The sequence below is a fragment of the Saccostrea cucullata genome, unplaced genomic scaffold, assembly GCF_032062105.1.
Source record: "Saccostrea cucullata isolate Sc308-1 unplaced genomic scaffold, CSIRO_AGI_Scuc_v1 ctg31, whole genome shotgun sequence".
NCBI classification, from domain to species: Eukaryota; Metazoa; Mollusca; class Bivalvia; order Ostreida; family Ostreidae; genus Saccostrea; species Saccostrea cuccullata.
Window position 1 is genome coordinate 102,662 of NW_026918875.1, and position 13,444 is coordinate 116,105.

The 13,444-nt window shown below is 33.0% G+C and overlaps 2 protein-coding genes across 2 annotated transcripts; both read right to left on the reverse strand.

Moving 5' to 3' along the window:
- Nucleotides 1-1,202: 1,202 nt before the first annotated feature.
- Nucleotides 1,203-5,353, reverse strand: LOC134273143 (PHD finger protein 24-like). Its single transcript, XM_062755322.1, has 7 exons — nucleotides 5,029-5,353; nucleotides 2,592-2,780; nucleotides 2,192-2,270; nucleotides 1,918-2,099; nucleotides 1,614-1,762; nucleotides 1,403-1,480; nucleotides 1,203-1,321 (listed from the first exon to the last, which is right to left on the reverse strand). Exons 1-7 carry the CDS (start codon nucleotides 5,299-5,301, stop codon nucleotides 1,240-1,242), a joined length of 1,032 nt encoding a protein of 343 aa, XP_062611306.1. The 5' UTR covers nucleotides 5,302-5,353; the 3' UTR covers nucleotides 1,203-1,239.
- Nucleotides 5,354-7,744: 2,391 nt separating this feature from the next.
- LOC134273155 (sister chromatid cohesion protein DCC1-like) lies at nucleotides 7,745-10,896 on the reverse strand. Its single transcript, XM_062755331.1, has 11 exons — nucleotides 10,790-10,896; nucleotides 10,450-10,614; nucleotides 10,078-10,243; nucleotides 9,823-9,957; nucleotides 9,524-9,614; nucleotides 9,285-9,423; nucleotides 9,106-9,155; nucleotides 8,781-8,857; nucleotides 8,532-8,609; nucleotides 8,004-8,152; nucleotides 7,745-7,899 (listed from the first exon to the last, which is right to left on the reverse strand). Exons 1-11 carry the CDS (start codon nucleotides 10,810-10,812, stop codon nucleotides 7,791-7,793), a joined length of 1,182 nt encoding a protein of 393 aa, XP_062611315.1. The 5' UTR covers nucleotides 10,813-10,896; the 3' UTR covers nucleotides 7,745-7,790.
- Nucleotides 10,897-13,444: the final 2,548 nt, after the last annotated feature.

Below are 13,444 nucleotides of genomic sequence, written 5' to 3' on the forward strand. Positions count from 1 at the left end.
ATACATTAGTACATAGTGTATTCTCTTCAAATTGATATATTGTTCTTGAAAACAGTACTGGTTAATTTTGTAAAAAAAAAAAATTGGAATCATGAAAAAGTTATCAAAACAAAATACTGCTTGTAGAATAATATATACATGTATATTTGGATTCGTGTTGCATGCCTCCCGTGCAAAAAGTTGTTGAGATTTTAAACATAATATACCCGGTAGTAAAATTAGAGGTACTGGCCGATAGTTAATAGATATGCCACATCCTTAAAAAATATTGTATCCAATGTTTCTCCATCCTTAAATTTGGTTCGCAAAGACGCACTGATAAAAAGGAATCTTACCATATGGCATGCTTTAACACCGTGCGCTAAAATTTCAAGTACCTGCCTTGGGTAGTTTCTGGGAAGTCCGCGACAACCGTACGGATAAACAAGAAGTTGACAGTGGATTCGTACAAAAATGAATCCCACCATATGGCATGCCAAAACAAAGACAGTGTTAAAATTTCAAGCATCCGCGATGAGTGACGAAAGGGTTTTCTTCAGATTTTTTTTGTCAAGAAGGGGGGGGTATCATAATTTCAATATTAGGAACTTTCTTCTAAATACTTATAGTTCAAGAAATAAATGTCAGTGGCGTTAACACTTGGAACCATAGGCATTTGTTCATCTTCTTAATTAAACAATTTTTCCTAACATTTTTACGAAATGCACTCTCTTTTAAAGATAATCACATCAAGAAAACATAATTTGTACACCTTTATTTGGAAATCTATATCACATCAAACATGTACATGTTTTTGAAATATTATAAGCACTTCATGCTTTATGATTTAACTAGTTATTCGTCATTCGATACAGAATAAAATCATGCACTACAAAATATAAATACTTCAAAAATGTTTGCAGCCACTTTTTCCAAAAATTTTGCTTTTCACATTTTATCACCACTGAATACTCTCAATTGATAAATACATTTCTTTTTTTAAAGTGTATATCTGTTTAAAAAAAAAAGTAGGATTAAAAAGATTACTTATTGTATTCCTGGTGACTTTATTCTCTTGGAACAGCCAGACAACTGGACAGGCTTTTGTCTATATAAAATTGTACAGTGGTTCTCAATTGGCGCTGTTAAAAAAAATGTGCAGGGACAAATAGCTAAAAAAGCCTTGTAGCACAGTTCTCTAGGCGGAGCAACCCAATTAAGTCCTGGCGACATATACTTGTACCTAATAAAGTACTTTGCTCATTTAATTTTGACCATGTTAGGACGCGCTCCAATGATATACTTGGCTTGTCCCATCAAAAACTCTTTCCAGGAAAAATCTCTAAAAGAAAAATAAATAATTTTGATATGTAGTTCATTTGATAGATGTCAATGTTTATATATTAATGAATTGAACACCTACTGCAATGGAGTTTTATCAAGAGCCATAACTCTTGTGGATACAAGTCTTGCATAGTTATCAAGAACATCATCTTTTCCGCTGCAGATAAAGAAGGTTTTTGTTTAAAAAAAGTAAAAAAATTTATTGAGTGCATTTATAAAAAAATAAAAAAAATGAATAAAAAGTACACCGTAATAATATAAAACTGCAAGCATAGTCAATATCGACTTACCCATGACCATCTAGAAACCGGTACCATTCTGACAGAAGCCGCCTTGATTCCCCTGGGGACACCCTCCCACTCTTGTTTAACTTCAGTCGAGAAAATGCAGACTGCGCCACCTCCATCTCCTTCACTGTCAGGAGGTCCACTAACTCCTCCTGTGATGATTAGATGAGAACAGAATGACGTGAAAATGGTAAAAGTAATGATCATCATCAGTGATGATCGTCATCGGAAAAATTATGAAGCAACGACAAGAATGACAAATGCAACAAAAATGTCAGATTCAAAGGAATGTAGAGAGATTCGTTACCTGGCTACGAGAAAAGAGCCTCATTTTGGCCTGATACGTTAGAAACTCCCACCAGTCAATTTGTCCGTTGGAGTCGGTGTCGACCAATTGAAATTCCAGGCGAAGGTGATCGTGATCTTCTTCCGTTATGTCATGTTGACGTTTTTTGAAAGCGAGAAATTCCTCAAAAGAGATATGATCTCCTACAAATATTAGATAATTATAATTATACAATCAACCTTACAATTTTTAAAATAATCTTATCAGACGAAATGCTATGGATAAAACCCAATACCCTTTGGATTGATTTCTTCGTCGAACGTTTGCAAAATATTGTTCAACTCGTCTTCGGACAGTAACAGACTCAGATCATCCTACAAGAGTCAAACCTGACATGTAAATACTTTTGGGTTTATCTATCAGAAGCAGTATTATCCTTTTGCATTAAGTATTTTTTTTTAAAATTAAATATCCTTAGATAATTGCTTTTAAGAAATAAGATATCAATTTTAGAGGTTCATTGGGATATGACATGAAGTTGGTCACGTGATCAAATTCTGTAAAGGGGCGTTATTAAAAAAATAATCTAATTGTTTCAAACAAAAAGTCATTAATGATTTCCATTACCTTATTTTCTCGTGATTTGCAAGTACTACAATCTTGTTTTAGTTTCTCGACTAAAGCGATGAACCTACACAAGCTGGACAACTCCATCCTACTTTGGTATCTGCCCGCTCTATGGTGGATTTGTGGGACGGGTGGAGGTTTTTGATGCCCATGACACAGTCTTTGTGGAAAATTCCTTCGCAGATTCTACAAGGATATTGCTTTTCCGCCTTCTTAAACATACACTGACATAACTCACAATACACATCTTCGCAGTCCTGCAAATTAATATTGAAACGGGTTACAGAGGCTAGGTGCTCGGCAAATGACGCACTCTGTCTACATAAAAAAAAAATCAATAAGTATAATTTTTCTAGACAAAATTTTTTTACATGTACAAAATCGGAAATTTTGGAAAAAATAGATCTTTCAGCTACTAGTATCATATCAATGCAATTTTATATGTTTTTATAGAGTTTTTCTCATAACGGTTTAATAGTCTAAAAAAGGTTATGAAAACAACAATTATAATTTAGAAAAAAAGAAAACATAAAATATTTCCTATGGTTTTATACAGAATTTTATCTCCAAGACGTTTCAATAATCTAATCATGGATATCAACACCAAGTAAATACTTGTATAACCATTGATGATGAACCTACATTATTAGTAATTTCAGTTAAGTGTGTAGTTTTGCATTATATGCACATCCAGCTAGCGTAACAATTTACTGTGTGATTGGTCAACATTGACACGGAAATAGTCTGTTCCACGAGCAACCAATCAGGGATAGAAGAAACTTCCATGAAAAGTACATTACCTTGAGCGCAGCTGTCCTTGTCGCTGCAAAACTTCACATTTAACTGAAATAACTAATATTGCCTTTCCTGTTAATTTTTTCTAAAATAGCTAAAACATTTTTAGTGTGTTTATTTGCGTTTATTAATTGAAATGCAGCTTTGCCTTTTTATAGTCACGAGTTGTCATTCGAAAACTGGACCATCCGAATCAGCCTGAGATGACGTCACAGTATTAAATTAAAAAAAGTTAATATGCCCTTCATTTTTTTCAAAAATTCGAAATACATGTATTCAATTTTCTGACCTGTGCAGTGCATACACGGATGGAAGAAACAATGTAAGGAAATATTGTATAATTTTGAAATAACAACTGCATAAATCTATAAGAAGATAATTGCAGTGAAAGTATGTAATGACCGGGATTTGTCAAGATTTAAAGATGATCGCTACAACGCCGCGCTGCCGGCCTCTCTCAGTAGATTAAATCTGAACAATACAGTAACGTGCTAAAGGAAACAAAAATAATTTCTCAACATGACTTTTAAAGTCTCTACCTTTTATAAATGTCACTTTGACTTACTTCTAGCAAAGGCAAGACTGTAACTTTCGGTTTTAAGCCCCTCTTAAAACTCTACACATGATTAACTAGTACTGAACAAAAACAATGAACATGTACATCCAACTGGTGCATAGAGAGAAATCATTGCAAAATACAATTTATAAGAATAAATCATAAATCCCAGGTGAAAGTACAAATATTTATTAAAACGAAGTTTCAGGGATACATAGTTCTTGCCCTGTCCTTCCATCTGCCTGTTTGTCCGCAAAAATTTAATCTTGCCCATAACTTTTGACTAGATGGGACTATGGCTTTCATATTTCACAGGTGTATTCCTTGTGACAAGACCTTTCTTCGGGTACCACTAAACTGACCTCTTGACATTGGAGTTTGACCTATTTTACACCAAAATTCCAAACTTTTACTTTGATCATAGCTTTTGAACGGTTGGTGCCAGGACTTTTTTATTTCACATACTGTGAGTATGTATTTTTATGACAAGATCTTTCATTGGATACCAACAACGTTGACCCTTGGACCTTGGGCCTTGGAGTTTGACCTACGTTTTAAAAATTTTAACCTTGGCAATAACTTTTGAATAGTTGGTGCTAGGACTTTCATTCTTCACATTTATATTCTTTGTGGCAAAGCCTTTCTTTATAAACCAACAATCTTGACCCTTTGACCTTGACTCCGGAGTTTAGCCTACCTTTAAAAGTCAGTGACCTTGGCCATGGCTTTTGAAAAATTTTATTTAACATAGGTATAGGGATGGCAAAATGATTGTTTTTGTTCTTTTTAGTGTGTGTAATACATTTTCATTTTCTTTACATATACACAAAAAAGGCTTGTGAGATATATTTGTAATTTTGTAGAGATTTTATTACATAAAGTATATTTTACAATTTCAATAGGCAAGAAAAAATTAGAAAACCATGAAATATCAAGTAAAATTAGAAAATAATTTTATAATCAGAAGATTAAAATTTTCAACGTTCTTTATAATAATATAATTCAGATTTCAAAACGTAAATAGGCATTCTGCCGAAGTTAACGATTCGGGGTACATTTATTTACACTTTTGAATAATATTTACCCTATACAATCATATTATTCCTGCAGTGAAATTTAAAAAAAATGATACAGAAGTTTATACAATAACTAACCTTGTTTGATCTAAGACTAGCCACGGGCAGTGGTGCGGTGTTGTCTGACCTGCGGCGTATGTACCACCGCTGAGTGTCAGGTGGTTCCTCCTCCAGTTCATAACTGATCTCCTTCGTCTGCTCCTTCATGTCTTTGACGAAATTCTTCAACGCCTCTGTGCTTTGTTTCCTGGTCTGTAACGCCTTCAGATGCAGACGACAATGCTGAAGGAGAGAACCTATGAATAAAGCGCTTGGGGAGGCAGTGGACCACAGAGTACGATTTTTCTCCATATTTTGTTTACCCTTTCAAATTTTTCCAAGGAATGTGTGGCAGTATGTTTAATAGCCTAAGGATTAAGAGAATTAAGAAAATGTCAAATAATTCCAGCCAGTTAAATAGTACTCTAAAAACTTCAAGGAGGCACATATTATGTACATTTACTATTGAAAAGTCTACCCGTTGAGCTTAACAAATATAATTTAAAGGGATCTAAGTTGACTTTGAGGGGATATAATATACTTATTTTACAATTTTCAGTAAACCTTATATATGTTCTCTTTATAAGGCCATTCCAGTTTCTTCTCTGTTTAGCGTCCACCCATATTTCAAAAAAACCATCTACCTATTCGGGGAAAAAACAAGCCCAAAATATAAAACATAAATTTTAGTTAAAAAAATTAAGCCATTTTAAACGATTTGATTTCATAAACCTTTTTTCTGATAGAAAGTTTTTAATATGTAGTAAAATTGACAGTATTCAAAGATTTTGACCAGAATAATTAATTTCATGACTCCAGAGTTTGTTTGTGTGTTTTTTCGGACAGGGATGTCAAAAACCAAGGCGCACGCGGACGCTAAATTAAAAAAAATGTAATTAGCCTAAGCTTGAAATACAGACCCAAATGAGAAGGCACGATAAATTGTTAAAATTCAAAATGAAAACGAGACGAATGTTAATGAAAATTGTTGAAAATACTACATCTAGTTAAATTTTCCAACAAGTCAGGAAACCAGTCAGTCGACAAGAATCCATGTTACTCAAAATAGCACAACTAAACATAGACTTTAATCAAAGGGGAAAAAACTCTAGTACCCTTTTTATTTTTCTTACCTGGTCCGTTAATCGGTCACTAGTACAATTCTCAGTTAACCTTGGACTTTCAGTAAGGCGTGGTATTCTCGGCGTTACATAATTCGCATCTGAAATTTACACAGCTTTCTATTCATTTTTTTTATTTGTTGAAATATTCCGAGTGTCAAGAAGTGTATCAATGATCCAATGAAAGCGTTTCGTACGGCAGAGAGGTGGGGCTTAAGTCGTCTCAACGTTGTCAACAACAATTTAAAGTTGCTGATGTCATTAATTTCTTAACCAATGAGAATATATTCGCCATTTGAGAGACGTTAACAATGTAGTATCGAAAAAGTCACGCCCTACTGAAAGTCCAAGGTTAACTGAAAATCGTACTAAATCTTCTTCAGATTCCTCTTACATTTTTAAACTACTAGCCAAATCGTATTTAGAATATGGTTGATGATATCCTGTAGATGTTGAGTCAGATTTACGAATTTTTATTCTCATCATTTATGCCAACTGGGAAACGAAAAACTACAATTCCATAAGAAATCCTTATTCCTAAAATCCTGCTGCATTTTACGCAGTAACCAAATCATCTTCTGGAGTTCCATTGATGATATACTGAGGTTTCGGAATTTTACATTTTCATTTTTTCCCCCTCGTATTCGGGGATTCAAAGCTGTTGCCTTATCCGTCTGTCTGTCTGTTTGTCCGCAAAAACTTTAACAACACCCATAACCTTTTATTGGTTGGAGCTATGGCTTTCATATCTCACATGTGACAAGAACTTTCAACGGGTGTTAATATTTTTGACCTTGTACATGTACTTTGACCAACTTTTTAAAAACTTGAACCTTCAGGCTTGGTTGAACAGTTAGCAATTTTGACCAGACCTACTTTTAGAAAACATTACCTTTATGATAAATCTTGAATGTTTGGTGCTTGGGCTTTCATATTTACTAGGTATATCCACATAACAATAACCTAAAAAATCATATTATTAAGAATGGCAACGCCATGATTGATCACTTTATATGGAAACATCCTCAGGTAAATTAGATTCAAGTTTGTTTAAATCATAACTGCCCCCCCCCCCCCATATTTGGGCAATTAAGCTTAAAAATAGGAAAACATTTTAGAAATCTTTATAAATATTCTTCTCAAGAACAGTAAAGCTATGGTTAGTCATACATGCACTAGTGTTAGATTTAATCAGATACCAATGAACCTTCACTCAAAGGAAGTACACCTGTCGGGACGTTAAACGGTGCCCTGTGTCAAGGATTGCAACCCCCTTGGCCCGCTACAGATCGTTTCTCTGGTTTTTGTAAGAGTAGGCTCATTGGGGGCCGCTGGAGAAACAATTACTTTCAAAACCGTTCATGCAGTACTTAAGTTCATCAAGCCGAAATACGGCTGAATTATTGCCAACTCAGCGTAAAACACCAATAATCAATCAATCAATAAAAGGAGGTCCACAACATTAGTCTGAGTCTTAAGTGAGCTTAAAATTCATATCACGTGGTGTCTAAGTTCAATATGAGCTAAGATGATCAGATGTCGATAAATTCATGAGATTCAAAGCCTATGAACCACATTCACCAAGTGTATGCTTTATCCATCTGCGGTCTATAATCCGTAAAAGGATAAACTCATTGTAATATCACATTTTTATTTCAAGAATTTTACATGTTTATGATATCAGTTGACAGGTTTCCTTGAACTGAAAACTTTTATTCCATTTAACATGGAAGCTCTTGCATACTTTGTAAGGAGACCACCAACATCAACCTTGACTGTAGTTAAGTCCCTGAAAATTCAACAAAAGCAAATGAAAACCTTAAACTGCCATACCTTTCCAACAATGCAAAAGTATTTTTTACCGTTAATGGACTTCATATTCCCAGTATATACCTGATATAAGGTGTGATCTCTGATAGGATCCACTTCTCCCGGGTTTTGAACAACATGTTGAACCTCTCTCCAATATCCTCTGGTAGATCATCCACTGGGAAATACCAAATAACCTCTGGCATACAGTTCCTGTCTATGAGGGCCATTCCCTGCAACACAGCATGTACACAGAAAAATCAGTCAAAAAAGTAATGAATAGCAAAAGTGCCTGGTATCTGTTTTGGGTTTTAAATCTTCCTTAAAAGTTGTTGAATTTAGTTTAATTTTTTTAATGAAAAAATACAGGTTCTTAAAAAAAAACTATCTTTGACAACAATATCTCAAATACTATAAATATATTGAAATGATTTGAAAGTTCGAACCACATATTCTTTAATTATATGTATTTAACACCCGTTATCTCGAATTTCTCAACTTTTTTTCTGTGTCTCATTGAGTTCCAGATTGTAAACAAAGTTTTATTGGCATTTTGTAAATTAAAGATGTACAAAATTTATGTTTTCTCATTCAGGGCCAAATGTTCCTTACCTCCAGCTGTGATAAATTTGTCTTCATGCCTTGTGGAACTGTCTGTTCCCAAACTCTAAGAAACTCTTTTAAATTGAACTGTAAATAAAATATCTTTTTTAAAAATATGTGGGTGCAACATTATTGTCTTTGATTAAGTGTTGATTAAAATTTTTATTAGTTATAAATCTAAAATACAATTAATGTATTTTACATGCAAAATCTGCATACCAGAAATCATATCAAAATTTCAATTATAGAAACACTTGCCTTTCCTGAATTTCTTAAAATAAGTTCTGCAAAGAATTGACAGATTTTGTCTTCATTAAGTGAGTAAAACTTGGCATCTGGAAAAGTGAAAAAAAAAGATAATAAAAAGATCTTAGTAAAATTCTTAATACATTATATCAAATCGCTATTAGGAATAGACAACTGAAACAGTTTTTATACACTAGTTTGAAGTCTACAAATTGTGAAGAATAATGTTAACCTATTTCCATTGGCTGGTCCTCTAACATGCCTACTTATCCTAAAAAGGTCTTAATCGGATGTGTACTGGTCCCCTTGTTTGGGGAACATAATTAATGTATTTTACCTGATTTCATTTCATCAGCATAGCACTCTATTACATGAGTAAGCACTTCACTATTAAAAATAAAATAAAAGTTTCACTTCTCTAATCAAATATAACTCAGAGCTATTTTTCCTTCCATATCAAATTGTATTATGCCTAATAAATTGACCCTATTTTTGAGGGACATAACTTGTGTCTACCTTGGGAAGAGTTCCTGCAGAGTTTCACAGCACTCCTCCAGTGGTATCCCCGTGGATAACCAGTCATTCTCTTCACACAGTTGTATGATGTGGTTAAACACTTGTGTCAAAAAATCAAAATCTAACACTCTCCACATACCTGTTTAAAAATGTAATATTATACAATACCTCAAAGAATTATACGTTAAAAATTTTGAGGTCAAATTTATGAGTATTATGATTATGCCATTATTATAGACCTTCAATTGGACAAGCCTGAAGTTTCTTCAAAGATTCTTTAATTTCTGTTTCACTTCCTTGGACAATGTTCAGCAAATCCTCAAAGGAATACTACAATAAAAATATAAAAGTATAAGAACAAATACAGGTAAGTTTTTTTGGGGTTTCCTAACCAAAAATATCATGCTGTTTGAATCTTTTAGGCTTTATTTCACCTGGGTGAATTTCTAAGATCTCCTAAATGAACTTAAGCTACACGTAAAACACACACACAGGTACACTGAACATCTTCCTAATTTGAACCTATAACCTCACTGACCTTATGACCCTGGTGCTCTTCATCCTGTTCACACTCTCTACCACTATACATGTTCTCCTCCAGTAGTTTCTTCAGCTTTGACACTTTAGGTTTGCATGGTCTCAGCTCATAGTAGTTATTCATCACAGATGTCACCTGGGTGAAACAACATTTATTGTAACTCTTGTCTATTTAAAGGCTGAAGCTTAATATACTTTAATATATGAATATGGCAATTAATTCAAGAAGTAGACGTAGATTTAGTTATATAATTACCTTTGAAACCTTGAGTCTCTGGGGACCTGAATCATCCAAATCCGGACCAATGTCTAGTTGTGGAACAATCAACATAGAATTCGAAATCTCTGCCTCTTTTATTTCAAAAGTGGCTGTTTTTGTGCAAAGTACTGCCATGTCTTCTGAGTTCCCTCTAATTACTACTCTGGGATTAAAAAAAAGGCTTAAATTTGTTGAATGAGCTACAAATTATTTTTTCAATTCAATTCATTTCAAAGCCCTCAACGGACAAAAAGAATGTAAACATTAATATGTATGAGGATTCAGTGAAATGGAATTCATTTTAATTTTAGTTATAATGTTATAATGCAGGTTAAGAAACTCTGCTCAGTTACTAGCAGAGATGTATACCTTCCTCCATCTGTTAAGGTTTCCAGCACTGTATCATTCACCTCCAAAAGTTTGAACGACTGATTGTCAAGGTGTTTAGAGAAATAAATACACTGTACCGTTGGCTTTACATCAGACGATTCTAGCTTAGCATATTCTAAAACGGTGTTAATATCCTCTAGGGCCCTATGAAATAAACAATAGATTTTATTTAAAAAATTAGTGAGTTTATACTGACACGTTTTCAAATCTAGAACTTTCAAAAATTGATAACGTATTTGTGTTATAAATTACAGATTTCAGGGGGAAAAATAACACAAATCAATGCATTTCCTGACTCATAAAGTGACAAATTACAAACCTTTCATCAAGCTCGCTAGCCATTTCATTTCTTGATAAGTTGATTATTTTTTCCGCCAAACAAATCGAAAGCGCAAGTAAAGCTGTTTCAGACACAGTTTCGTATTTTAATAATTAACTCGCTCCATAAAAGTTCGTTACAAGTATTGTTGAAAATACTATCAGGGACCTATATATGAATGTATAGACCCCTGATACTGTTTTCTAATTTTTCTTCAAAGTTAAAAAAAAGAACTTTATCCCATCTATAACTTTGTTATCTGGTCCATAAGATTACAAATACGTCTCTGAAATATCCCACCCTTTTGTTGTCCCCCGCTTGAAAAGTGGGGGATATTAATTTGGGTTTGTCCGTCCGTCCCTCTGTCCGTCCGTCTTTCTGTCTGTCTGTAACGCTTTCGTTTCCACACGATATCTCGAGAACCCTTTGAGCTTTTGCAATGAAATTTAGCATAGCAACTCCCTATATGGACTAAAGAAGACCGCTATTGATTTTGAGGTCAAAAAGTCAAAGGTCAAGGTCATAAATAAGCAAATTCTGTCTATTGTAACACTTTCGTTTCCACACGATATCTCTAGAACCATTTGAGCTGTTGCAATGAAATTTTACATAGCAACTCCCTGTGGCCTAATGAAGACCCCGATTGACTTTGAGGTCAAAAGGTCAAAGTTCAAGGTCGTATTTATACATTCTGTCTGTGTGTAACACTATCATTTTTGGGCGATATTTCAAGAAGATTTTGAGCTTATGCAATGTAATTTTATACCAGAACTCCCTAGGACCTCTCTCATCCCTCCTAAAGTGCCCCGCCCCGTTTGTTTTATTACATGTAGTATTTATAGTATTACATGTCGCTATTTTTAGCACAGGGCCATGGGGAGAGTTATTGCGTATAAAACAGCCTGGGGCCCGTTTCACAAAGCGGCTTAGCCTACTTAGGTTTAAGTTATATCTTAGGAAAGAACTTTTTCCTAAGTTCATTACTTATCCGTTTCACTAACCTCGTCTTATCTTAGGATATTCCTAAATTATGTCGTAACTTTAGGACAGGTAAATCGATGACTTAGGAAGAAACTAAATATTGTGTATGGAACGCCGTAACTGCCTTCTGTGGAGAACTTTCATTATATGATGGTACTTTGTCATTATATGATGGTACTTTGTCATTATATGATGGTATTTTGTCATTATATGATGGTATTTTATCATTATATGATGGTACTTTGTCATTATATGATGGTATTTTGTCATTATATGATGGTATTTTATCATTATATGATGGGGTATTTTATCATTATATGATGGTACTTTGTCATTATATGATGTTATTTTATCATTATTTGATGGTATTTTGTCATTATATGATGGTATTTTGTCATTATATGATGGTATTTTATCATTATATGATGGTATTTTATCATTATATGATGGTATTTTGTCATTATATAATGGTATTTTATCATTATTTGATGGTATTTTGTCATTATATGATGCTACTTTGTCATTAAATACTGGTATTTTGTCCTTATATGCTGGTATTTTATCATTATATGATGGTATTTTATCATTATATGACGGTATTTTGTCATTATATGATGATATTTTGTCATTATATGATGGTATTTTATCATTATATGATGGTATTTTATCATTATATGATGGTACTTTGTCATTATATGATGGTATTCTATCATTATATGATGGTACTTTGTCATTATATGATGGTATTTTATCATTATATGATGGTATTTTATCATTATATGATGGTATTTTATCATTATATGATGGTATTTTGTCATTATATGATGGTACTTTGTCATTATATGATGGTATTCTATCATTATATGATGGTACTTTGTCATTATATGATGGTATTTTATCAATATATGATGGTATTTTGTCATTATACTACTTTTCATTGTACTACTTTTCTTTATACTACTTTTCATTATGCTACTTTTCTTTGTACAACTTTTCATTATACTACTTTTCATTATATGCTACTACTTTTTCGTCATTATTTGAAGTCTCGATCATATAATGAAAAGTAGTATGATGACAAAGTACCATCATATAATGATAGAATACCATCATATAATGATAAAATACCATCATATAATGATAAAATACCATCATATAATGACAAAATACCATCATATAATGATAAAATATCATCATATAATGATAAAATACCATCATATAATGACAAAATACCATCATATAATGATAATATACCATCATATCATGACAAAGTACCATCATATCATGATGAAATACCATAATGACAAAATACCATCATATAATGATAAAATACCATCATATAATGACAAAATACGATCATATAATGACAAAATACCATCATATAATGACAAAATATCATCATATAATGACAAAATACCATCATATAATGACAAAGAACCATCATATAATGAAAGTTCTCCACATAAGGCAGTTACGGCGTTCCATAATTGTGGCTGCATATCCAAGGTTTCGTATGGAGAGAAAGAATCTGTTTGGGGAGAGAAAATCCAATGGACTACTAGTATATGGATGATTGTGTTCTCGCTAGGTTAAAAATGTTTTACTTTGCATGGAATTACTAGAATTTCAATAATTGCCAAACATTTATCAAAATTAATTCAAGATATATAAAAA

What these genes read in the sequence shown, in the direction of transcription:
- LOC134273143 (XM_062755322.1), bottom strand. Translation starts at nt 5,301, where the DNA reads ATGGAGAAAAATCGTACTCTGTGGTCCACTGCCTCCCCAAGCGCTTTA. An exon ending in CTAGTCTTAGATCAAACAAG is followed by an intron (nt 2,781 to 5,028) that starts GTTAGTTATTGT and finishes ATTAATTTGCAG; the next exon opens with GACTGCGAAGATGTGTATTG. An exon ending in CGGTTTCTAGATGGTCATGG is followed by an intron (nt 1,481 to 1,613) that starts GTAAGTCGATAT and finishes CTTTATCTGCAG; the next exon opens with CGGAAAAGATGATGTTCTTG.
- LOC134273155 (XM_062755331.1), bottom strand. Translation starts at nt 10,812, where the DNA reads ATGGCTAGCGAGCTTGATGAAAG. An exon ending in AAGAGCACCAGGGTCATAAG is followed by an intron (nt 9,615 to 9,822) that starts GTCAGTGAGGTT and finishes TTTTTATTGTAG; the next exon opens with TATTCCTTTGAGGATTTGCT. An exon ending in TTTTAAGAAATTCAGGAAAG is followed by an intron (nt 8,610 to 8,780) that starts GCAAGTGTTTCT and finishes TTTTATTTACAG; the next exon opens with TTCAATTTAAAAGAGTTTCT.